The 27,891-nt window shown below is 42.6% G+C and overlaps 1 protein-coding gene across 1 annotated transcript in view; it reads left to right on the top strand.

The window, feature by feature from the left end:
- Positions 1 to 27,891, top strand: part of il1rapl1a (interleukin 1 receptor accessory protein-like 1a) — a 152,975-nt gene that overhangs the window by 45,494 nt on the left and 79,590 nt on the right. Inside the window, 4 exon segments of the mRNA XM_063887579.1 lie at positions 16,551 to 16,836; positions 22,555 to 22,597; positions 22,599 to 22,742; positions 23,996 to 24,149. Coding sequence (XP_063743649.1) covers positions 16,551 to 16,836; positions 22,555 to 22,597; positions 22,599 to 22,742; positions 23,996 to 24,149 — 627 coding nt within the window.

The following is a 27,891-nucleotide window of genomic DNA, read 5'->3' as shown; positions in this document are numbered from 1 at the left end:
GGCTCCTTCATCCATTTCTGAATACATGCACCACACACACACACACACACACACACACACACACACACACACACACACACACACACACACACACACAAAAGATAGCTCTCTCTTAAAACTTCTTTTGTATTTCTAGCCAGCACTAACAGTACCCATCATTGGTAAAAGTTGTGTTCAAACACGAGTGTAACTTGTCAGTGGTGATAGCTCATGAATTATGGACACGGCTCATACATCACCCTGGTGTTCCTACTGTACCAAGCACACATTTGCATATGAGATTAGTGAAAGCTGCTTGACCTCTAACCAAGGGCATGATGGGTGGTGGAAGGATGTGATGTGGTAGATGAGGCTCTAAAATACGAGTCAATTTCCTGCGGGGCTTATCAGAGCTGTTTGACTGGCGTGTGAGCAGCGAGCGGCCGTCAGTTGTCAGGATTTAAACTTAGGGAGGAAATGAGACACCGGGGTGTGCTCTGAATATCCTACAATGATAGGATAAAAGTGAGAGAGGGAGAGCGGGAAGAGAAAAAACCATGTGCTGTATCAAGCAATGCATGGTTCGTATTTACACATCATGTAAATAGAAGTGGAGGGTTAATCTGTAGTGTTTCTCAGCTGGAGCAGTATCAGTGTACAGCTTTCCTGGGGTGTCATGAATAGATCCACTGTACTGTAGAGGCTGCATCAACTGTCTGGGTGACAGACAAATCTTCCTCCCTTCATTAATCTCTGTTTAGTTCTGCACTGGAGAAGAGGGGAGGGAGGGAGAGCGTTGAGGGAGCGCTGCACAGGGGGGAAAGGGGGAAGTGAAAGATTAAAGATATGGCTGGCCATGAAATCGAAAAGGAGATGGAAGATGGGGGAAGATGGAGGAAAAGATGGAGAGGATGGGGAGAAGCAGAGATGAATATTGAAAGTGATGATACAGTTGCCTAAAAGAGGAGTGAGGAGAAATGGAGAAAAATAGGAGCGTAGAGTAGTGAAGGAATATAGGTATAAATTGGAGAAAAACTGAGGCAGGAGGAAACGACAGGAGGAGGGAAGAGGGAGCCTGCTGTTTGATCTTTAACAGGATTATTTCTCCCTGCTTCCCTTTATTTATTTGATTTTTCTCCATATTTATTCATATGTAAATGCTGGCTGTGTGCCAGCAGAAATATCCGAGTTGTGCGCTGCAGTGAGCCCACCCTGTGACTGTGCATCAGTGACACACACATAGCCATACTGGGTAATCCTAGAGGGACATCTGTGGACCCGGACAGCCGCAGACTATAACAGTTATGGACTCACTATGGACTGCATTTTTGAGAGTTGTTTTGTTTAAAAGCTCGACCTTTCGAAATGATGTTTGACTATGTGACCATCTGTTTGTTTGCTCTGTGTGTGTGTGTGTGTGGAGGTGAATTCAGGTCCAGCTCACACACTCCACAACACCCAGCAGCTCATATCGAAAGACACAAAGACAAAGCCATGGCCAGCCTGCGCCCAGACGATTATTTTGATTCCCTTATTAAAACCGGGAGCTTGGGATTTGCCTGGTAGTTGGCCTCGGGGTTTGATAGAGCTTTTCCAGGCTCCTGCTTCAGCGGGTTTAAACCCTCATCGGAGTGATAGGTGCTGGATCCAGTAGTGGATATTGATTTGGCCTTTCCTTTAGATTATACACGTCTGCTCTGTTGATTGTCAATAAGTCCATCATTGAAGGACAATACATAATCTCTGTGGCCTGCAGCCATAACAAGATTTAGTTATCTCCTTATTTGTGGGTTTAGTTTTGCTACTTTCTGAATAGTTCCAGGATACAAAGGTGCCTTACTGATTCCACACATGTTTTTATAAATCAAGATCTTACACAAGATTATTGTAGTATGTTTGTGCATACGCTTAACCTCAAAACCCTCTCATGTGGCATGCACAAGGCCATTACGGTCAATAAGCGGAGGTAGAAAGGGCACACGCAGCCCTTTGTGACACCCCCGCACGCTTCACAGACTCACAGAATCTACCTTTTTTTTTGTTGTTGTTAACCCATAATACACACACACACACACATCTCAATGACCTACAGTATAGCCCTGTATGAGGAACCTCTTCTGTATGGACACAAAATACAGATGTGTGTGAGCTGGATTTGAGTGTGTCTGCACACTAACATACACTGGAGGAGTGTAGCCATTAGAGCAGATTGTCTGGTAGGGCGCTCAGGGCCACAAAATGCAATTAGATTCTGGTATAAAATATTTATTTCCACAACACCTACTGTGCACCAGGAGCGTTTACCCACTGTGTGCTTAAATATGAAAATAGTATATAAAGTGCATGCCCGAGAGAGCAGCAGATACAATTTTGTCATTGTGGGCTCGTGCCCTGCTCTCTGTCTGCAGGCTCAGATGAGTGTGGGGGTAAAACATGCTAATAGAAAACCACTGCTTATATTATTTTCTCCTATATTTGAATTGAATGCTTTCTATCGAACCTTTAAGGACTGGGGTCAATTTACACTGGAATACATTGTTCTCTATATTTGGAATTGATTTACCTTCTTGGAGATTGATTGTTGGGCTCTGTTTGAGCAAAAGGATTGGTCAAATATGCTTAATAAGTCACTTTTTATTTAAGTAAAGGTTCTGAATACTTGCTCCAACACCAATCATTGTATATCATTTGTTTTTCATGTTCATTTAATGTATTTTGTGTCCGTTTTGGTTTATTCCCTTGTATGATTTGTCCTCAGCGTTAGCTACTGGAATGCTCTGAAGGGACATTTTCAAAAGCGGAAATATTTAAATTCAGGAACTCAATACAGCAATCAATCGACTCCAGCTTGACCTTTCTATTGTTAACACCAGGCCAGGTCGATTTATGTTGCGATACTTAGACATTAAAGCTCAGAAACCACATGAGGAATTTATATGTCAGCTTGGAATAATCGCTGTGTGTACCAACCCCTAAAGGAGGAGGGGATTAATGGATTGTGGCTTTTACTCCTCTGAAGCTGCCGTCCTCTCCGCTGCGTAATGAACAAGGACCATACAGCTGCCTCTCCTCTCCAGGCTGAAGTATACGCCAACCTTGGATGATCAGGCCTTTTGCAGCGAGCTTTTGTGCGGGGCTCAATGAAGTTTACAAATTGGCATTAGATCTGGAAATGTATAAAGTGCAAAGACAGCTGAACCCTGTCCGTGGGAAGCTTGAGAGAAAGAGTTAGTTCTGCACTCTCACTGAGTCTCATCAGCCTGTGTGTCTGTGTGGGAGCTGCATGAGTGGGTGTAGGCCAAATGTTAAGAAAGGAGCAGTATGGATAGTAGTTACACTGAGGATCCAAACTCCAGATAACATACTTATTAATATTGTGATGGAAACTTCTAGAGCAATGGAGACGAAACTCAGGGAGACACGGGGAGAGCTGGAACTTTGATGGCAAACTGAAGGCCAGACAATTGACACGTCATTTGTTGCAGCCATGAGTTGACGGAGCGGTTGCCCGACCAATTCTGAAGATCTCTACTACAGTACGAGGTTTTAACCAATTCAGAATGGACAACCAACATTCTTCAGTCGCCATGGTAAACAAATATGGAACCTAAAGCTGTCGCACATTGGAAAAGAATGTACGTCAGGAAACCTACGTTCCATATAAGAAGGGCTTCTAGATGTCCCTAAACAAAACATATCTCATGTCAGCTTGTGCTCGGTCATATACTGGCAAGGAGAAAATGGTGAACTGTATCAAAGGTTACCCACCTAAGCAAAATATTCCCTAACAATTATTATATCCACACATACCACAAGAGACACACTTCCAGGGCTCTGAATGTCAATTCCGATGTACCAAATAAAAGAATCAGTTAGAATTGGACTCCCACTTCCCATACTTGCTTATTTCCTTTTTTTGTCGGAGAGAAATAAGCATGCATGTGCAATATTTCCATGCATGTGCGTATGTACAACAATCATGTGTGTTTCTGTCCTGCACTGGGAGGATTACCGTAGATTTACAAGGCCTGGTAACAATGAGCAGACCCACCCCAGGGACCCATACTCAATCACTATCACAATGAAACGCTGCTAATTCCTATTTAAAGCCGCCGCACAGGCACTGCCCTCCCTGCTCTCCAGGCAGAGGGAGAGCAGGAAGCTCAGAGACGGCGCGAGGACAAATCCATGTTATGTTTGTGGGTATAATTTCTGTTCATTTCTGTCGCAGAGATCATCTCTTACATCTCAGTAAACCACTCGTGGGCCATTGTTTCCTGGAGGTTTAAGAGTTAACTTCTCGAGACTAATGTGTGTGCCACTGGAGAGCAGTGCATGTTAGCGTCTGTGTCGTTTGTCGTGGAAGTGCCCACCCAGAGGCCCCCGTCCTCTCTAGCACCGCTCCTTATTGGCGGGCCGCTGAATAATTCAACAGCTTTAGACGTAAAGGGGTTTGTTTTAATTCCTAGCGAGCAGGTTAATGTTGTGAGTTTGTCGAAGCATTAAACTCAGGAGATCATCTATAAAGCAAATAGGCACATGAAGTTTCATGTTTATTGTGTTGCAGTGAACTATGAAGTACTGAACTGTGCATATATTCTCACTGTATGTTAATGCCGCTTACTGTAGGTGTGTGTCAGTTTAAAAATATAGACTGGGTTGCAGTGTTGTTCTGTGCCTCTGCATACTGCTGCCACCTCCCCTCATGGCTCCGGCACAAACACATTCATTTAGAGATTTAATTGGCTTTAGAATCAGGGACAGAAATCTCCAGCTGCATAAATATTTTAGAAGAACGCATCGAACAAGTCTGTCTATCAGAGCGTCCTCTGTCGGTTTCTACTCCTTGGTCTCTTTTACTTTCACGCTCCTGTCCCTGCGCATGCATCCAGGTGCAGCAAAGCATGCACTCTCAGTATGCACACGCACACAAGCTGTGCAGGTTTCTGAGAAGCTGCAAAGCTCTTCTCCTTTGGCCATTACTGGGGATGAATTATTGGCACAGAATCACTCGAGGAATCCATTTTACTTACACAGGAGACACACGCTTGCATGCAAAAGCTTGGGAACAAACACACATGCATATACACAGTTCCTTTAAACTGGGGCACTATTGTAATGGGGGTAATGATTTTTGCATTATTAATGATGCAGGCTTCATACTCATCTTAATTGAAAATGTTCTTTCATCACCAGCCTTTGCTCATTTATCGTCTCCCTCAATAAAGGTGGTGTAATACACATACTGTAGATGGCACATGTACATTAGGGCGGTTACATACACAATACCACACATTTCACACACATTAACCACCATTTTTTAAGTCTTTCTGATGTTATTGGTACATTTAGACTAACAAAGACCACTACACTTATTTATGCAAATGAGTTGATTGGACTATAGATCACGGTCGGGGACATTGGGGTGAGAAGGTTTGAGTTTGAAAGGTGGGATTAAATAAGGGTCGTTCACAAGGGGATGAACACGGGATCGAATGGGGATCGATGGGTGTAAGCTGGAAGGTGTCATGGCAAGAAACCAAGGGAGTGAAGCTCTGTTGGGGCCTCATCCCGTAGCATGATCCTCCCCCCTGTGGAGCAGAGAGAGAGAGAGAGAGAGGACTTTATTTTTGGGGAGGATGAAAGTGGAATTCACATTTCTATCAATGCTAGTGTTTCTAAGCCATGTTCTGTATGTTGTTGCCCTCTGTGGATCACTGACCTTATTACCACCCTGATAGCACCTCAAACAACAAGAGAGAGAAGTGAAGAAACCTCTGAAATAAAGAGACACAGAGAAGATGAGGTGAAATAGGAGAAATCAATTACGTCTGAACACCAGCGACACTTCAACTTAGTGTCAACAGTCAATAACCAGCAGCAGATGATGAGTGTGGCCCGATGGATAGACCTAGCTGACCAATCGTTCATAGCAGCTTTCTTTAGGGGACATACTGATTTAAAGAAAAGTTTGGAATGGAAAGTGTGTATGTGTGTATCCCTGTGATCATAGGGATGGTGCCTGGGTCCAAGCTCAGGGCAGTAGTGTCATTATCCTCTGTGGCCCCGAGCGTCGCCCTCACTGGAGACGTGTCTTTACTGACCGGAGAGACGGATGGGTGCTTCCCTCCCTCTTCCAACCCCTCTCTCATGGTCCTGCTATCACCTTGATTTAGCATCACATTTTTTATTCAACCTTGGCCATGATTTTATTTATTCATTTATTTATTTATTTGAACAGATTTCTTCTTATTCTGTGTTGATTTGTTTAGAGGTCAGAGTTAAGAAAAAACTCCAAACATGACCGGAAAAAAATTGAAATTTACAAGAGAAAATGAGTCAAACTTCAATCAAAATGTGATTTATAAAACCAGACTGCACGGACAAAACATACAAATGCAGACATAAGCATTTACCTCTATAGGAGTTTTCTATTCAGACAAAATGCATACGGTATAAGTGAGAGGCTTAATGGCATAAATGAATAAACCATTCAAATGCATTATGAAACATGTTAAATAATGAAAGGTTTACATTAATTACCAAAAGTATCGTACTGATTCATCTACAGCGAACCTGACAGTGAAGCGAGGCGGTTCTATATTACCATTAATAAAACATACTGTGGTCTGCCTCGCAGTAACCCGCACGTTACACCGTTCAGCACCACGGATAGCTCCACTGATAGTCACAATGGAGTTCGCATCTGAGGTCAAGGGCTGATCTGCAGGGATTGGCACAGTGAACCAGAAATACAGCGTTAACCGTGAGTGTTGGTAGCGGTAAGACCTGATTTCCTCTCTGTGTGTGTGTCCTCGTCTGAACTTAGATTGTGTATTTTGGAGATTTCCCCCTCAGGCTGTAAGATGTACGCTCAGCTAATAGAGGTCAGGAGACTCGCTCGTCCACAAACCCTGAGGATATCAAAACCCTGTGGCGTACACAACTTTACAAGAGACAGGGGAAGTTGGGGAAGTTTTTCATAATGGGCAGATTTTTTGTTTGTATTTATCAGTGCGGTCGGTTCAAAGAGCGCCTGCGTCTGTTTGACAGATTGGATCAAGCTGCGAGATGTGGTGCAACTTCCTCATAAAGTTAGTCATCGTTTCTATACAATCAATCAAATGTCGATTTCTTTACCAGGACAACGGCGGTTATATCATTAGTGTTCCCGTGGTGAGAAATGTTCCCTTTCTTTACTAAGTTCTTATTTTATTTTTCGCATAAACTTAACCGAACCTCAATCAGTTTAAGAGCACAACAGTTTCCAAAGCCGAAACAGTTTCCCGGTTACAGTAGGGTCAGATGTGAAGAGAACTCACCAACAACTTATGTATTTTTTTTTTTCCCATTTTGGGGACTTTTTGTGTGAGAAATTCCACTATTTTCCAGCCATTGTCACTTCTATCTTCCCTGCAGGCCTGAGGGTGTGTGGAGCCATGTGCTTCTCCTTGCTCACATATAGCCACCAGCTGCCTTTTCTTCCCCCCCCAACAGCCCACAGCTTCACCAGAAGGGCTCTCTGTCTGTTTCTGTATTTTATAAACGTAATCAGGCCTTAGGGAATTCATTTTTTTTTAAGATGGGAAGTTTACAGAGACACCTGAAGAGGAACAGCCTATGTAAAGTAATGAAAGTAACAATAATCCTCCCTATTCCAGCATCAATGTTTGGATTACCTGATTATGGTGAGCACAATTGAGTGTCCGTGAGTGGAATTCAGTGCCCTTATTTTGTCTCCTTCATTCCTCCTCCTCCTCCTCCTCCTCCTCCTCCTCCTCCTCCTCCTCTTTATTTTTGTGTCTGGGGCCGCGAGAGGGAAGAGGGAGAGGAGCATGGGTGATAATGACTTGTCAAATTAGAAGCGATGGAACCTGCAGCGAGTGTAAACACAATTCTGAATGCTCAGATGACATTTTCCAAGCTGTATTTCTACTGGGGGAGATTAGCGGAGTGACAGCTCAGCCTGAATCTCATGGATCACAGCTGCACAATGGAGAGCAGCGGCACACAAACAAAGATAGAGGGAGGAAGAAATTGCTGGCATTTTAATACTACACAGCAGACTGACACCTGCATACACAGACACAGAGACTCCCTCACATTCACACACACACTTTGCATCATCTGATTTGAAATGCTTCTCCCCTTTCAGGCCTTTCTTCCCAGTCATGGTCCAAGGGGCTTTGCCCAGCCAGTCAGGCTGTATATAGATTCATGTCCATACAGCCTGCCCACACCCCATCAGCATGATGGATGGTGCTAACACACAGCCTTGGCTTTATAACTTACAGGGACTTTATTTGCATGTGTTTCCATTACCAGTAAAACTGCCCATGATGTAGGGGAGCTGCAGACTCTCTTGTTGTTAAGATATTAGGGGCTCCTGTTTCTTACTGTTTCATTTTCCGCATGGCCGTCCTCCCCGGTGCAGCAGCAGCAGCAGCAGCAGCAGCCATGAACGGTGCTGCTCATTTCCCAACTTTGCCTATGAAATAAAGAGCCATTTACGAGGAACAATGACCCGGCCACCACATCTCCCTCCATGCTGCCCCCCCCCCACTATTGGAGAGATACTATTGAGAGTCCTGAGCGCATCAATTTGGGCTTCAAATGACTTTCTCCAGCTGGCCAAATCCTGACAAGCTTTCTGTTCTCCTTAAAAAGAGCCCTTTATCAGCAAGAGAAAGGATGAGAGGATGAGCAGGGGAAGGAGAGAGAGAGTGAGGGTAAAGTCAAAAAGCTAATGTCTCAGTGACACCCTTTCTCACACAACAGGGGACATTTCTGTTCTATAACGGGTTCTGGTTAATTTGAAGTCAATTGGAGAGTTATTAAAAGGATCTGAGTGAGCTGTGCTGAACTTGGTCAAGGGCAAAAAACTCACCCTGGTTTCTTTTATGAAACAATAGGGCTGTCACCTTCAGGCACACTTGAAAGTTTGATTATAAACTACTTTTAATAATGCACTGTATATGTAGATTTACAGATTCCATCCTCTTTTTTTCTTCCATTTATCTTCGCAGCAAGTGCATCCCCCTGCAATTTCCCCCAGAACACCTGCTTAGTTTCTGTGGGGTGAATCTCATTGTGCAGGATTTGCTTCATTTTTTAGGTATTGTTTTGGTTTATCTCTGAAAAGCTTCATGTTGCCTTTGAAATTACTCTGCCAATATGTATGCAAATGTCAACTTCCAGTGCCATAAATAAGATTTACTTTATTTTCCCTTTTGTTCCCTATATGCTTTCCGTGGTCTTCGGGTGCAGGTTGAGTGGTTTAATGTAACACTGCTGTGCGTTACGGCATAAATGACATAGTGGACTACAAATAAAGTCAGGAACCAACATTAATAAAGCAAGAGGCAGAGGAAATAAAGGCTCTGATTTAATTTACAGGCAGTGGGATATTATGAGAATATCGCACTGATGTGGACACTCATAAACACGTATGGCTGAGATACAAGAACTTAAAACATATATGTATAATGGGGATGAATGTTTCAATTCAAAGGGAGTGAGCAGCTCTTATTTGTCTTTGAGTCGTTTCTTTGATCTTTTTTCATTGAAACAACAACAACTCTTTATAACAACAAGCTAGAAACAAGTCAAATGTATATCAAATGAAAGGGAAGAGAGAAAAGCAGCCATTAGAGCATAACAGCAACAACAGCGGACATTAAGAAGAGTTCATTATCACACGTTTAGTCATTAGTCAAGTTTACTAATAGCAGTAGCTGTCTAATGAGAGCTAAACCCAAATGATATCATCGATGTTTGAGTTGTTGTATTGTTGTGTTTTTGTCCGTTTGAATAGATGTGTTATTACAGACAGTAGGCAGTGTGGAACATATTTAATTTGTAGTAAATCAGCCATTGTGGTTTAAACACATTTTGAAAAGGTTACAGTAATAGGACATTTCCAGTAGGACACTTCCAACACAAGTGCAGAAATTTTACCGTGACATTATCAGAGCAAAACAGGCAGCTATTGTTAGAGGTCTCACTGATTTTATGGCTCCCGACGCCGGTAAATATTAGTCGCAATTTATCTTTGTCTTCCTTCTTATTAGGGGATGATAAGTGTTGGAAGTAAAGGTCCTATTATTCGGTGGATTTTGGAGGATGAAATGAGGAAGTATAGGCAGCCACATTAGTTTTGAATCATCTGTTGTTTCAGCTTCTATTTGTTCAAATGTATGCGTATAATGGCACCATTTCAGTTTGCAGAATAAACTATTTTGATGAACAACTTTTAATAGATTGACATTGATGCTGAAACAATTAAAAACAGGAGGATTTTAATTGATTTTTTTAATGATTTTCATGGAAATTCATGGACTTCTATTTCCAGCATTCACTGAACATAATGCTTAGGAAATGTGAGTGACACTGCAACTAACATAAATATGCATGCATCTGTGCTTTATGACTCTAGGAGGAGTAGGATTCTGACATAAAATGCAGGTTGTAAAGTATTTAAACTACCTTAATCGCCTCCAAGGGGTTTGAACAGCTTATAAGCGACGCCAAACTCCAGTATCATGGCTTCCAATTGTTTTAGAACAGCAGCACACACCTGTCCCTTTCACCGTACTCATCTTTCCCTCGTGTCTCCTATTCCCTGCGGGCGTGTGCCTCCCCATTTGAAATCCTCTGGTGTAAAATACTCCAGGTTCTGGGTGTAACTTGAAGAGGAAAATAAGCTAGAATTCACTACAAAGAGGGGGAGAACAAAACTCTCTCCAAACTAAATAACAGGGCTGTGAAAGAGCTAAATATAAGATGCATTCCTCAATACATATTTGAACAATCAGCAACAGCAGAGAGATTTGGGCTTCAATAGGGATGGCAGTGGGATGGGGGTGTTCAGGTGGGGGTTTGTGTCGGTGGGTGTAGCAGCAGGCCTGGCAGACATGCTGCTTGTTAGCTTTGCATATGCAGCCTTCACATCACATCACATCACATCACAGTTTCACTCGCCTGCATCTCTCAGTATGTGTCTCTCTCTGTCTGGTCCTTCAATCCTTAATTATATAGAATATTAAGTGTTAATATTTATCAACTACTTGGTATAGTTTCAACTAAAATGAAATGCTAATGGAAGCAGTATGGTAATAGTTTGATCCGTTTCTTCAGCAGCTGTTTGGTTAATAAATCCAAGATATCTCCACTAACTCTGCTACCCAGATCTCATTTAATTTGGTAAGATATTCATAGTCCCCAAATAAATACTTCTATTCCTTGAGTGTATGGTTTATTTAAAGTACCAAGTTATTTTATCTTTACATTATGTACGAAAAAAGGAATGAGTGCAGGTTTAAAAGATGTAGAGTTGTGTAAAATAATATGAATTGAAAACAAATCGGGACAACATATAGATTTGAAGTTAAATCCATTTAGTTATTACTATATGTGTTATTCAGTGATGACAGTAAGTTGGATTTATAAAAGGTAGGATGCTATTCGCTGTTTTAAAGGTATTTGTTCCCATCTTCAGAGAGAAATAATTAGTATTTGTCCACATTTGCATATAAATGAACAATGGTTAACTGTCAGTGAGAGTAAAATGATTTTGAAACAGAGAAATCTGGAGTGGCACAGAGGGAGAGACTAAAGAGTCTGAAATCAAGTTACTAAGAGTAGAACAATTAAAATAATTCACCCCCCCCCCCCTCTTCAGTGAAACATATAATGTGAAGATGTATATATAATTGATATTCATAAAATATTGCTACAATAACCTTTTAGTAAATGTAGGTTCTGGCTTCAAAACATTAATGAATTATACATTATTTGTAATTAGTCAACCCACATGCAGAAAGGCGCTGGTATTATTGTTAATTCAGGTCACGTCAGTTCCTGTTAAACCTTATCTAGGCCCCAGTTGGACCAGAGGGGGACATTTCAAAGCCAGGCTATAATAACCAGGTTAGTTTTTGGATCCCAGACAACAAAGATGGATGGGACAGAAGCTTATTTTCCTTATCAGGTTGAAGTTTGTTGAATCGTGCAGGAAATGTCATTTCAATTTCAAAGGCCTGGGTCTGTAACTGAGCTTACAGGACCCTTTTTGAACTGAAACAGTTGGAAATGTGTACAGAAACAGGCGGGTAAAAAAAACACTGAAAAGTCATGCAGAGTTCACTCGGGTTGGATGCTTTTAACACCTACCATTATCTTGAATCTCAGCCTGGAAGACAGACTGAAAGTCAGAGAAGAGGCACACAGAGAACTGTTGGCTAAGAATAAAAACAGTTGGGCCATCATTTAGCTCAGTTGGTAGAGCTGACGGATCATATACTGGGGGTTGGTCCCCAAGCAGAGGACCCGGGTTTGAATCCGGCTTGGGACCATGTGCTGCGTGGCATCCCCTCTGTCTCCCCCTTTCATATCGTTCTCTCTATTAAAGGCACTGTTAGCCCAGAAAATTCTTTTAAAAAATAAAAATTCAAACAGTGATTTACAGAGGCTACAGCTAATCCACCACTGCAGGTTAGGACTGTGGTCAACTGCGCTGATCATTTATTAACTACTCTGGTAGCTAAAGTAGAGAGATCCACAGAGGGAGAATAAAGCACAGTCATTACGCTTTACCCATTGTTCTAGGTACCTGTGCTTATTTAAATGCTAATGCAATAATGTTTTTCTTGTACGCTGACTTCTCTGTACATCAGATACCACGTGTTATCTCACTGCAGAAGACTTACATCAGTGGCGTGTGCAGAAAAGGGGAATAACATGTAATTTTCCAAAGACTGTGGGTGGTGTTTTATCTTATAGCGGGGCGTACTAGCACAGTAAACCATTTACTATAGATCCTGCACAATTACCTTTAGGGGTCAGCCACAGTTCCTGTGCTTATTGAGGCAGAAAAATTGAGATCTTTAGCATATATTTAGCTTTTACCAGGAATACATAGGTGGATTTCCATAGGTAGTTATTATGTTTTGGTTTATTGGTTAAAATACATGTTTGTTCAGGTAACATTTGTTTTATATGTAAATACATTACAGATTATACTGTATTTAAAGAGAGTATCGCTTTAAGTATTGGCTAAAAAAGCACTTCATAGGTAATGGGGGAGGCGAAAGATCGATGCCAATGTAAAGGGATTGAGTCGTATGGATAGGGGGATGGTGATGGAGTCATGTTTGCCGGGTGGGTGAGGAGGAGAGAAAGAGAACGTGAGAGACGGAAAGTTATTAGGAGTACTTATCTGCATATAGATCATTGGATGTCTTCCTGGCCTGCGAGGACCCTGCCGCCCACCCAACATCTGATAATTACACTTCATTAGGAGTGCAGGTAGTGATTAGGGGAGAGACACGAGAGGGGGAGTATAGGACACAATTTAAGTAGGAAAACGAGACACACTTGAGTGGCGCTACTGTTGAAGGATATTTGATTATGGGAGAAAAAAAGGGAGCCAGCTCTGCGATTGTGTATGTTTGTTGTGAGTGTGCATTTGCATGAATGGGGGTCAATTTATTGTAGCTCAGGGGTCTATATTTATTGCCTTGGTTTAATGTCACAGGAAGATGGACAGGTCCGCCTCGACACAGAATGTAATAAGCTTTCTGTGACACACACACACATACATCCTGTAGCTTGACATTCCCCCCTTGCTTTTTCCTTACACCCTCCATACCTATGCCCTACTCATCATGTGATGAAGCCGTGCTAGAGCAGCAGACGAGCACTAAAGGAGTGCTGCAGCCTACAGTGCTGCAGTGAGATTCATTCAGGCAGAGGCCGGCTTCCCTTAGTCGGACAGCCATGTGGGGATATGTCCATATGGAAACATCCTTTACACTCTGGGCTTGTCCAGGAGTGGCTGAACAGAATCGCTACTAAAGGTGTGATGTCCCAGAGGTGCCGGCAGGAACAGGGAGTGATCCGGTTTTTGTGTGTGTGGATGTGGATGTGGATGTGCATGTGCCGTCAGCAGAGTGAGAGGTGAGGACTGCAGTATTCCTCCAGCGGGAAGCATTGATTTTCCGGCCCAGCGTGGGGATGTGGGAAATGTCAGCCTCTAATTGAGTTGATAAAACAGTTTTGAGTTTCAGACATAAATATGGTCTCCCCCACAAAAGGCTACGGCACTAAACAACAGCTCCCCTTTCTCTCTCCTGTGGATTTTGTAATGCATCCATATTTTACTTGTTGTAAAAATGTACAAATTAATAACATTTCCTGTCAAAAACAGCTCCAAATTGGAGGTCTGTAGGAGTGAAAGGTCTCCTTGTTATGTGTGTACGCCCTTCTGCATGTGAAGTTTGTTGCTCGGACATCACATGCCTGCAGATCTGCACGGTGAAAGAAACTTGACAGGCGCACCGTCTATGAATAAAATGTTTTCTTTCATTGTGAATCAGCGTACAAGTTCGTTAGAATAAATCGTTTTTGTTGTGGCAGCGAGGGCACAAATGGAGATTGTGAGAGCGATGCAGAGGTCATATCCATTAGAGGTGTAAAGGCTGAAGAAAGAAAAGGTCTGAATAAACGTCCGCTGTCCCTGCTGATTAGCAGATTGAAATGCACAGAGGGCAGAGGACTTACCTGCTGCCTTCAATGGAAACTCACTCTAATGTCAAGAGAGGCATAGCTGTTTGTGGTTAAGCGTTTCCCTGGTGATTATCTCCCACCTAATGCTTAAATGTTCAAAGGAGATAGACGCACAAAATGAAAGTGAGTGGTGCTGTTTTTTCTCCTGCCAAATTAACTGAAAATGGAGATTTATTTCTTGTTTTTTGGGTTGTACTTGAATAATTTAGCCATATAACTCCATCTCAGAAACAGCTTGTCTACACTGCTTCTTAATAGTGTTCATCAGTAAGGTGCTTAACTGCTCAAGTTGTGTAGAGTGCGTGTGAACACATGAAAGTGCACGTGTGCCTGTTTGCATCTATAGGGGCCCTGCTCTCATTATTAGGAGTGATAATTAGACAGCGTTTCACACATTATGTCACACTCACACACACACACACACACACACACACACACACACACACACACACACACACACACACCCACACCCACACAATTTTACTTCCTCACATTCATATGCAAGCGCACACACATTTGTGGATCAGCCTACTGGTAATTAACAGACATAATTAGGCAGACAACCGTTCGTATAGGGAATGCACGCTCATGCAAACACACACGCACACATACACACATACACACACACACACACACACACACACACACACACACACACACACACACACACACACACACACACACACACACACACACACGCACAGACACTCACACACACGCACAGACACACATTACTTCTCTGGTAATTAAGAGTATTAATTACAAGCATAGCTGTCCCTGTGAGGCTCTGTATCACTCACAGACTGGCACACAGCAGGGTTCTTATTACTTTATCTCACCACATCATCACTACTTCACTCCCCCACCCCTCCTCTCTCTCTGGTTACACATGCACACATGTACTCCCTAATATACACCTGCTGGAAAAACAAATGGAAGCTAATTAGTGAGAGACTGATAGCTGACCATAGGTTAACCTCCGCCAGGGCATTGAGAGAGATCTGCTGGCTGCAACTAGAACAGACCAATGTGCCTGGGGGGCTGTGCCAGTGTCTTTGTCTTTTTTTTTTGTCAAATGTTCTTTCAGCTTCTGTGCCCTCAGTCTAAGTTTTTTTTCTTCCTCTCTGCACTTTGTTATACTACAGCAGCTGAAGTATACATTTCCTAAACGAGGACGATCGATGCAGTTTCCTGCTGTATTGCACGTGATTTGATCTGTAAAATGATCTTTCACTGTAGTGTGCTTACTAACCTAGATGGACATGTAGGCCAGACTCTCAGTCCGGTCAGGGTGAAGTATCTTCCGTGAGTGGATTAAAGCTGAGCTACCCTGTTAGCTCAGGACAAAAACCGTGAGACGAAGAGCCTGAGGAAAATATCTGTCCGTAAAACCGTTAGACAAGGAACGCGCCTCGCTTCTAGAGCTCGGGGCTTATTCCCAGTTAACAAACTCTCCTTGCACTCTTTGACATTGGAGCTGTGTTGCAGCCTGAGCACTTGGAGGAGCCTGACATCATTTATGGAGATATTTTATAGGTCCTTCCTAGATTCCACAGTGGTTGTGTGGTTGGATATTGCAGAATCGTGTCTGAAGTTGTCTCTGCAAAGGCTGAGGTGGCACACATGCCTTGAATGTGTGAGCAGCTGGTAGAGGAAGCATTGAGCAGAAAAACTGCAATCCAAAACAGAAAGAAAGCACAAGAGGTGATAACATCTATGGAATTCACACCGTAAAACATGTATACTTAGATCGTGTAATTAGTGTATCATTACTAATAAATCTGTTAAGTGTGAAAATAAGAGGATTTTTTCGGTGCTTGTGATCCTCTTCCCACTCGTATGTTCTTGTGATGTGGAGATACATTATATCTCCCTAACCCTTTTCTGTAAACACATAATTTATATGCGCTGTAATCACTCTGCAATAATTATTTCTTAATTATTATTTTACACCCACCGTCGTAATGTGTTGTATAATGTCTCTCGTTCTTTCTGTGTTTCTGCAGTGGACGGCTGTACAGATTGGTCGGTGGACTACCTGAAGTACCGGGTGCTGCAGGGGGAGCCGGTGCGGCTGAAGTGCGCTCTCTTCTATGGATACATCCGGGCCAACTACAGCCAGGCGCAGAGTGTGGGCCTCAGTCTCATGTGGTACCGCAGCTCTGGCATGGGCCACAGCGACTTCGAGGAGCCCATCTCTTTCGACGGCGTGCGCATGAGCAAGGAGGAGGATGCCATCTGGTTCAGACCTGCAGACCTCCAGGACGTGGGCCTCTACTCCTGCGTGTTACGGTAGAAAGGGGGATGGGGAGGATGCATTTTAAATATCCTGATTTTGATTTGATGTAGATTTAAAAAATGATGTTCTCTCTCGACCCCGTTCAGTTAATCACATGGCCTCAAGTATTGCTTGCATCCACTTGTTGCTCAACACTGCAACACATAGAGACGGAGATTACTTTGAAATAAGTTAGATAGATCTACATTTTGTCAAAACCTGTAGTATTTTGTGTTCTTGTCAAGAGATAGATAAGACGTGTTATACAATTTGCATGTCTTTGTATCAACTTGAACCTGTAGCCTAGCCTAGCATAAGCAAAGTGAGGCAGCTAGCTTGCCTTTCTCCACAATTCAAAAATAACTTTCTACTAGACATTATAAAACCTACTAATTAATTGTTTAATCCAGATACAAACTAAAATGTCTAAAGTCGATGTGGGACTCATTCCCGAGTTACGTGCTCTAGCAGTTTAACCCTCCTTTCAATCCTGATGTTAAGCTAAACTAAGCTAATTGACCTCCAACTCTAACCTTGGACTGTACCTGATCCACAGACGAGTACTCTTGGTATTTTCTCCTTACTGTCATGATGAAAGAAACTAAGCATCATCTCCAAAATTGTTGAACTATACCACTTAAAGAGGTAACATCTTTCTGTATTGTTAAATGTCACATAGGTTGTTCTTAAGATACATTGTGTTACACTACATGGTAATCATTACTGAGTGATTACTTTGATTTGTTCCTGAAAAGTATAATTCTGTATTGACTTGAATGAAATGAAATTGCTTAATGGTGAACTATAAGTCATGTGGAGTGGCGAGGGCAGATATAGAGACAAAAGATTACCAACACAAACGCCCACTCACACTCACTCTTAGGAGGTCTATTACAGAAAGACTCTTCCGATTACAAGATGCATAATTATGTGGCAGTAACTTATTAACCTTTGCAGTGGAGAACATCCCTCAATGAACGGCTCATTGCAGCTATTCATTTTCGAGAGTTTGTATTAAACCCTGTTAAAGGCCTCTTAAAGACCCAGAGAGGTTCGCAGGATACATTAAGTGTGACTTGGGGAGTTTGCGATGTGTACAGCAATTCATTACTGCTTTCTGCAGGACTAATCTGCCACAAACGGTGTTGTCTCACTATAGATTAATGTTGTCTCTGATTATTGACAATTTCCTCTGACGGGAATAGGTTCGAGAGCATGCTTAAACACTGTTGAGCACTATAGTTGCAAAAACAGCCTCGGAGAAACAAGTTGAGCTTGAGGGGGATTTCAAACTTCTCAGATACCCTAATCAGAACACTGCCAGAGATTTGCCTCCGAGCTGAAATCAATTGTCTTTTTCTGAGAGAGTAAAGCTTTTGAGTCCCACGTTTTAGCATACATGACCTGAACTCCCTCCCCTGGAACTCCCTGCAGGCAAAGAGAGGAAAGATATGACTGCATCGTACACGCTGTAGACCTTCATCTATCCAAACATCTAAATAATAACTTTTATTATAATAACCCCCACTGACATTACTACAATAAGACTTTATCGTTGAAACACCACCACTCTGACATATAATCAGCAACAATCGGACATACAGTAAACAGTACACTTTGTGAAGGTAGGCTTTATTGCAGGACTCATTGATTTTCTATTCGATTTACCTACAGTAATGTGCTCTTAATGAAAGGGCAGCTCTGTTTGTCTAATCCAAAACCTTAATGAGTTTGGCGGTTGTAAAAATCTCATCAATATTACACGCAATTAAAAGCACATTACGTGCTGGAGCTGTATAGAGTGAGCATGCACATTATGTCTCATATTTCACTAATGTTATTCTGATGTAAATTAGTCTTGAGATCAAAACCCAGAGGATTTAATGACCCCAACTTATATGTGTTTGATGGTTTGCTCTTAATGTTTTGTTTAGAAAATTGAATTATGGTATATTCTGAGTCAATTACAATGGAAAGATGGTAAAGAAAATGGTACAGTATCTTCAAAAACACTTGTAGTGCCACACATAATGTCTAAAAACATGCAGATAAACACATAAATGAGGCTTGTCACCCCCTTTTCTTTGACTATAATTAGAAAACAACAAAGTATCAGACTTACGAGGAATTGATTGCTTTGGAAACGTAACTTTATCCCAGGTCTTTTTAACTACTGTATATTTTGGACCTCCATGACTGTTGCTGGTCAGATTTGGATGCCTCTGTTAGTAAGTATTAATGAGATGCATGTGTACCAGAAAGAGCTATTTAGCAACAATGCTAACTGCACACTATGCTACAGTGTTTTTATTGTATCACAATACAATCTGGTCTTGGTATAAGCACCGTCGAATTAAAGCTGATAGTCAGCACTTTAAAGCCCTAGTCATTGTTTCTAATTCTGCCTGCTGGACTAGAAAAACCAACAGAACAAAAGATGTGTCAGTGCCCTCATAGCTCCCGACTGCACCGGCTATATCGCAGGATAGTTTCCAATAGCTCGGGGCGTGTTGTGTACTGTCTATAAATGTAGGTAAATCCCCCTGTGCTAAGTCCGGCCTTTCACTGAAGCCCTCCAGATGTTTTACTCAGACAGAGATACGGAGGCATATTGAAGTGTGTGTCTTTTTTTTTACCAGTGTTGCGTGAATGTGTATGTGGGTAGTTATCTTTGTCCTTCTCTGTCTGGAATAATATAATAATATAAGTCTAATCGCCAGTTTTCATGTGAAGGTGACTTCATTTACATAGCAATCGCTTCTTGCTGTCTTCTGCGCTCCCTCTCTTTCACCCCTTTGCTCTTTCTCTGCATCCCTTTCCTCCGCATGTCATCTGACATAAGGCCTGTAACATCGATTCAAATCCATCAATCTGTCTCCCTCGCTCTGCCTCTCGCTCCACCACCGTCCCTCTCTGTTTCACCTGACTTATTTTATAATAGTTCTTGTAATGAGTCTGTGTTCTGGAGTAGGTGCAACCATGTGTATTTCCTTCCCATGATCACATTATCCAACGTGGGGGGGGGGGATAATAACGTGTGGAGAATTAGCTAACGTGAGCCGCAGACTAATATCCAAAGCAGATACACTCAAATAGAAAGTGACAGACGTGAAAGACGCCACAGGACTGTACATCGACCCCCAGCTGTCCATCAATCAAGCACCTCCACTGACACCTACCCACAATGCCACAGGGTGCCCGCTGTGAAAATTTAACATGTAGGGATGTCTCCTTTTTGCTCCCTGGGGACTTTAATGGTGCAGGTGCACAACTATGAGAGGTCATTTCTGATCATCTGCCTGTTATATCAACAAACGGTGGGGGTTTGTTTGTACGTGTATGAACTTGGCTGCACGTGCATGCATGTGGTCACGTGTGTTACCGTGTGTGTGTGTCTGCGTGTCGGAATTCGTTCTGTAGACGGATATATTATCTAAGTGTACTCTGTAAGCCTACAGCACCGCATCTTACCACTGTTTTCCCTCTAGATAGGACGCATCGAGTCGATAATGTTACATATCAGCACCAAGAGGGCATTTCTCCGTAGCAATATCTTGCATCTTACTTTTGCTTCCTACAGCGTTTTCCAGATGCCCTCTTAGTCATCTCCAATGTTGTAGAAGTATCTTTTTTTTCTCATTATAACTAGATATTCTCCTTCTGCTACTATCTGTACTGAGTCTTCCATGACGGCACATAGCCACATATGTCTTTAAACCGTTTGTGTGTCAGTGCGTGTGTGTGTGTGTGTCTCATCTGCCTGCATCTGTGTTTTATGGTCCCAGTGGGTCAGAGGTGTTTATACGAGAGAGGTGACTCCCTTATTGCTTCCATAACCTGAGTAGATCATATGAAACCCTGTCATTTACAGTGAATGGGAGCATCTGGCGAGCCGTAAATGTAATGTAATGAAATGAAATGAAAGTCCGTATGGCTGCACGCGCTGACTGACCGTGTCAGATCTCAGCCACGCTGGAGGAGGGAGCACAGACAGAACTTATTAAAGGATGTGGATTTTTGTCTGGGTCCCTCTTATTTGGACGAAATTGCTTGCTTTAAATTAAGGAAATCTCTAATGTTTCAACTATTTCAGATTTCAGTGCAGCAACACTGGACTGTCGCCAGGTTGTGAGACATATAGAGAACATATGTCTGCTTTAAATTAGAAATTGAAAACATTTAATCATGTAAAAATAAATATAAGCATTAATGTGTATAATAAAATGTTACAAAATTACATTATAACCTATTTATTTCCCCAATATTAAGATGGATATCATTTATTTAAAACAATAAGTCCGGGCTAATAAGCAGGGGATTAAATGAAAAAAAATTAATAGGAAAATAAACCAAGGAATTATAAAAAATGTTAATAAATACAGAAGCACATCAAAATAGAAATATGAAATGATGCAAGTTTTTATAAATTAATCATGCCTACATTTATTTCTAATATCATACATTAAATGGCATATTCATTTGTTTTGCTAGTTTTTGTTTTTTTTGGCACCTTAAGTCCTCCATACTCTCTGATCAGATCCTGGGGAGAGCCTCTGCCCTCCCCTCTCCTTTTCTGTTGCTTAAACTCTGAAACATGTTTTCATTACCTCCAGACTACACTACAGCGATAGCATTCTTCATGGTGCATTGTCTACAATCCTTAATAAACTCCCGTACATCCACAACACTGCAGCTCGCAGGCTCATTCCCACCCACTCCTGTGACCACATTACTGTCCTGAAGCCTCTCTCCCGGCTTCCTGTCCCAAAACAGATTTTATTAGAACTCATTCTCTTTACTCACAAAGCCCTGCATAACCACCCACCTTCTCCACAGCCACACTCCTTTCCACAGACTCCATTTCTCTGCATCAAGTCTCTTGCATCCAGGACCCGGCACTGGATGTGGGCTTTCTTTATTAAAGCCCCCCTTTCTCTGGAACTATTTTCTTATACTGCATCAATCACGCTATGTTCAAGAACGCTCTTTTTAAGAGCTGGTATTAATGGTTTTGCCATTCAGTGACACCTTATGCTTTTGCTGTATTTAAGCCGTCTAGCTTATTTTATTAATTATGTCATGTAAATTGTTTTTGTGTTTCTATAAAAGCACTCTATGAATAAACATGTGGCCAACCTCACTCATTCTCCGGTGGCTGAAAGAGAGCAAATCCCTGCAGTAATGGTGATTATGATGACAATATCCGTACGGTAAATGAGAGAGAGAGGCATCCTTCACCTCTGCCAGCTTGTGTGCATTAGAGGTGAATGGTGATGTGTGTGTGGGTGTGTGGGTGTGTGTGTGTGATGGTGACTGGGAGATGAAGGGGGGGTGCAGCGGGGACTTAGTCCTTGTGATGACCAAGCAGCTTTCTCCTTCCTTCCTTGTCGTGAGGCCCTCTCAGCATTTGTCTCTCCTCTGATTAGCATTCCCAGGCCCTGGCTGATTCCCCCCATAAATCCAATAGTGGTCCTGAGTCTGACTCATTGACTCGGTAAAGCTGCTGAACACGTCGTTATTGCTAACCCCACAAACAGAGGGGAGGAGGAGGGAGTCAGAGGAGGAATGGAAGAGGATAAAAATAACTTAAAGGGTATCCGAGGGAGTGAACATAAAATTGTACCTGTGTAAGGGCTGTAGTACTATCAAGGCTCATCTTATTTTCTTTAACGTAGCATCAGCAGTATGACATGATAAAGAGGTCTTACTGATATGTTTTTCTCTGCCCACAGGAACTCCACGTACTGCATGAAGGTGTCCATGTCTCTGACCGTGGCAGGAGAATGACACAAACATGTGCTACAACTCCAACATGAGGCGAAATGAGAAAGCTGAGCTCAGCAAGAGTAAAGACATCCTCTGTCCTGACATAGATGACTATGTTGAACCTGGAAAAGATCCGGACATCACCTGGTTCAAGGTGGGTGTGATCCTGTCCTTATATCATTTGTAAACTTGCCTAATTTATGTTTTTTTGTGTGTCTTAAATACTGTTATTTGTTATATTCTAGGGAGAGTAATAAGTGAGGCATGTGTCTCTGTGGTTATACAACCGAGAAATCTTCTTGAACGGTTCATTGGTTTGTTTTCATCTAACGTCTCGGCTGTTTTTGTTTAAAAGCTTTGTTAGTAATATGGTTCCAGATCACTTAGGCAGATTATGTATGGGTGCAAATGGTCCGAATGAATTACATAAGAGAGTCATCTGAACAGAGCAAGGACTCAGCAGAGGGCAGCCACACAGAGAGAGATGGCTTTCATAATGAACACCAAACTTATACGAGCAGGAAAATCGTGCGATGTCACACTCTGCCCTGAGGAATAAGTGGATGCCCTCCAAATGTTCCCAGTCCGTGATCTTTATTCAGCCTGCACCTTCCCTCCGCTCACCTGGGTTCTTGCCTTTCCCAGGTCATGCATGGCCCGCAGACAACAAAGTGCATCCCAGTGAAGGGGCTCAGGCCAGACTAATCACAGGCAGATCAGCAGTAGATTAGCTCGCCGGGCTCGACCTCTAGGTTTTTCCAGAATTCAATTACATTCTGGGTAATGACTGGGAGTGCTGGAACCTGGAGTTATTTGGACCACTGCAGAGACACAGTGATTGAATTCGAAGGTTGCCGGGAGCAATGGCAGAATAAAATCCGCAAAGCCATCGCTGTCCCTGCCACATCGTCGACAGGCTGCAGTGAGCCTCGTGTCATGGAGACACTTATTGTGCCTGCACACACACACATATATATTCACACATGCTCACAGACGCAGCACAAACACACTTATTTTGCCAGCAGAGACTAGTGTAAATAACATTCTCCGTCCTCTGTGACTCTGCTGCAGTATCGAATGGAGGATATTTAGTTCAGAGCAATAAATCTTGATCAGATAAAAAGGAATAATGGCCAAGCTTTATTGTTTTACCGTATAGAGTTTTTATGCATTCCCACTTCATGCACTTTCCTAACGCTCAGTGACGTTCAGAAGCTTTTTGTGTACAGCTCTTGAAGTGGTGGGTCGTTCTTAAATAACATAATGTCTCAGCCAGATTATTTAATCCTCGCACATTTGCACTAGACCTTTCCCTCTGTCTTCTGCCAGTCATTTTGTTTCTGCACAGTGAGTAATCAATACGCTTTGTGTAGAAGTTTGACCTCTCTGTCCTCCTCTAATGAACAGGAGTGCCGTCCCAAGCAGTGGCGTGCCAGTATCCTCCAGAAGAGAGACATCCTGTCCATCCAGGAGGTAAAGGAAGATGACATTGGGAATTACACCTGTGAAGTCCAGTTTGGTGGCTTCGTGGTCAGGAGGACGACCGAGCTCACAGTCACTGGTAAGTCTCCAGGAGAAGAAAGAAAGAAAGAAAACATTAAAAAGTGTGTTTTTGCATCTGTGAAATGGCTAGGGGTGTTTATTCTACAAACTTCTGTTAATGCTGGGGGAATCAATAGTGTAGCAGTTCTAACAGTCACTTGGAGAAACGGAATGGATGTTAACGACCACACACACACACACACACACACACACACACACACACACACACACACACACACACACACACACACACACACACACACACACACACACACACACACACACACACACACACACACACACACACTCACACAGACACACACACACACACAGCAGTGCAGCGAAGTCATGCTGCTGTGTTAATTGCTGGGGGAGGTTGAATGCTGGGGTCTGGCCACTATGCCTTCTTATAACTCAGCACTTTCCAGCCAACCAAGCGGCGTTGAAATATTTAAGGCTATAGGCTAAACCCCTTCCCACCGAGAGCGAAAGAGCCAGGACCAAGGTCAGGAGATTTACAATTCTCTTACTCTGCTCTCCGTGGCTATCCACCCGTCTCTCTCTCTCTCTCTCTCTCTCTCTCTCTCTCTCTCTCTCTGTCTCTCTCTCTCTCTCTGTCTATGTCTCTGTCTCTGTCTCTCTCTCTGTCTCTCTCTCTCTCTCTCCTCCCTCTCAACAAATGAATGCATCCATTCGTTCTCTCTCAGCTTGACTGTACTGCAGGAGGGGGAGACGTGGGGATAGGATGCTCGGAGCACTGCCAGGTCAATCGCTCTGATTAGGGTTGATGAAAAGGTCAAATCCTGTTTGTTTTTTTTCCTCCTGTCCTTTCTCTTTCTCTTAGCTAGCTATAGTCCCCCCCATTTTATGCTGGTGCTGCATGCATCTGTTTGATGCTACCTATTATCGGTGCCCAGAAGCATCACAGTGTACAAATTAAACATCTAAAATTGTGTTTGTGAGCATTGATGCCAAAGCCAATTAAATGAGCTTTGTTTGACCTCCGATTTGTAGTAATTATATGGCATTCATGAGGGATTGTTAGAGAAGACTACATTTCCAGGAAAAACTCATACGTGCTCCACCGTTTATGGATGTGTGATGTAGATAATTAAGATTGAAGGTTGTAAGCTCTGAAAGCCTGGGTTGCTTGGTCATTGCATCATGTTTGGTGTGTGTGTGGTTTTATATCAAACAAGGACAAAAGGAAAACATTTTGGCCCGTGCTGCTACACTGTTTGTTGCTTTTTTTAACTAGGTAATGTAGCAAAGCTCTGAGGTTCAATGTTAGTCCACCCAGGAGTAGTGTAAGCATTTGATGAGTATCTAGTGTGGTGTTTATTTCTGTGGCTGGTCATTGCTCTTGTGTGATATGAAGGCGATAGTAGTGTGAGATACACAGGCTATTTGCTATCTAGCAAACAGGAAGACACTTAGCTCAACCTCAGCACGGTGTGCAGCGGGCGAGATGTGATCCTGGAGGTGTGGCTTCCAGATTGGCTTCCCTCGTGATTGATGGGCCAGCATTTTATCCCCTGTGGGGCTCAATAAATATGAGGCAGATATGAGGAGGAAGATACACTAGATTTCATTTTATCACCATTACCATCACAGAGGGCTATGCCAAGCGCTCAGTGTGGCCATGAAAGTACTTAAATTCCTGAGGACACGCATGGGCGACATGTGTGTGATACTATATTCGGTGTGAGTGGACGCCTAGAGTAGCTTCTTAACCAGTACCACAGTTTAAAATTACAATTCACAGAAAAAAAACTACATGTTTCCCTCGCTATCCATGTCTTTTTTTTTGTTTTATTTGCCAGTGCTTTGAGATATAGGCTGCCGAGAGGTCTGGGATTGATATTGTTGTTGTGAAAAGGTGCTAAATGTATGCATGACGAATGAATCCCATGTCGGCTGTGTGCTCTGTGTACTTTGGCTTCATCCATGTGTGTTTGTTACCCCGTCAGCATGACCTCGATGTTCTTATAATGACTGCGGTCATAAAAACTTTATTGGGTTATAAATAAACACAGTTCACATTAATGATACAGAGAGGTGGAAGGAGAGAGAGGGGAGACTGGAGGAGAAAGATACATAGAGAGGCGGTAAGAACGAGTAGGAAACACTGGTGAGGTGAAAGACATGTTATTTTTAAATATGATTCCTGCATGTCGCCTGTCTGCAATGTGAGGTATGAATATCTAATAACCCTGGCTGAACAATAGAAAATAAATAACTGGCAGCAGCTGGCTTTCGTTTTCAATCAGCCCTGTGAACAACAGTGAGTCAGAGAGAGTTAAAAGTGAAGAAAACAAGAAAGAAAGTCAATTTTATTCTCTCTTTGAACCAATTTTTTCCTGTTTCTTATTAAATCCACACTAGTTTCTTGCATGTGAAATGCTTTCATGGCCACATATGTTGTATATTGTAGAAGAGAAACACCCGCACTCTGTCTGGGGGTATATTTACGCTTATTTCCTTGATGAATGTCAATAACGTGTCAAAATAGAGAAAATAATTTAGTTGCGACCCAGGGGGTGCAACGCTCTGCAGCTTTAATGCAGCAGGTTGATGCGGGGATCCCACAAATGTTTCTCTTCCTGCAATACAGAAATGTACATGAAACACATTTTTTAAAATGAAGACTGAATGAAGTGTGACTGACCCAGGGTCTTATATTTATTAGAAAACATGCTGCTAGCAAAACCCCAATGGCTACATCACAATAGCTGCCTGTATTAGTCTGTTTTATCAATATGCAGCTCCTGCTGTAAAATACGGCTGGCTCTACATGAATAAAGCATTTTGCCTTATTACAATACCAGTGGGGTTCCTCCTCTTTAAGGCTGTGGTGTCGTAGAATTAGATTAGCTCCCTCTGACCATAGGCTCATTTCCTTTAATAAACCTACACCATCATCCCCTCAAGTGGGCGTGAGATTATCCGCATTTTATCACATCCTGTTAAAACCACCATTGCCTCGACGGCCAGCATAAAAGGCCAAACTATGCCTGAGCCCCGAGCGCTAATGTTGTAGTTTATATGATCGGCCACGAGGATGAAGGAGGTCATTAAGTTTAACTGATCTTAGAAATAACGCAATAGACACTGGCCTCCGCTTTGACCCTGCCTGCCTGCAAACTGTGTGTGCGTCTGTCTGTCCACTGTTCTGACCCTGCCGCACGACGTGAAAGGCCTCCATTAATAGAAGAAGTGGAGCTGCTATCTGAACTGAGGTCAGTCTTGTAATAGAGGTTAAGTATGGGCATAAACATAGGCTTGCCCAGATCAGCCTGATCGAGGAGCCCCTTAATCAAGCCCCGGTGCTCCTCGGGTTAATAGAAATGTAAAAGGAACAGCGACCCCTTGCCTCATTTATGTTCCCTCCACTTTATGTCAGGGTTCATTTAAATGTTACTATCTCACTCTGAGTGTCTGGAACAGCCTGTGCAGCCATCGGGGTGTGTATTGAGAATAAGAAACACCATTATCAACAGATGGAAAGACTTTGTTTTCTCTCTGCCCTCCATAGACCTTCACCTCAACCTCCCATCTGGGAAAGAGAGTGCATTTTTGTGTACTCTTATAATTGATTCATAACCGAGGCAGGTTCACTATTCCCCGGTTCCTCTGAGGAATACAGAGCGTGGTCAGATAAGTCTGCTCTTGTGTTTACCCCCTTTCTATTCTCACAGACACGAGGAGCAACGCCTCGGCTGAAACGACCCCGCTATGATTAATTGATACATGTGTACAAT

This window comes from Eleginops maclovinus, chromosome 7 (assembly GCF_036324505.1).
Source record: "Eleginops maclovinus isolate JMC-PN-2008 ecotype Puerto Natales chromosome 7, JC_Emac_rtc_rv5, whole genome shotgun sequence".
NCBI classification, from domain to species: Eukaryota; Metazoa; Chordata; class Actinopteri; order Perciformes; family Eleginopidae; genus Eleginops; species Eleginops maclovinus.
The sequence above is the reverse complement of the archived record's forward strand: the minus strand, read 5'-3'. Positions and strand labels throughout refer to the sequence as shown.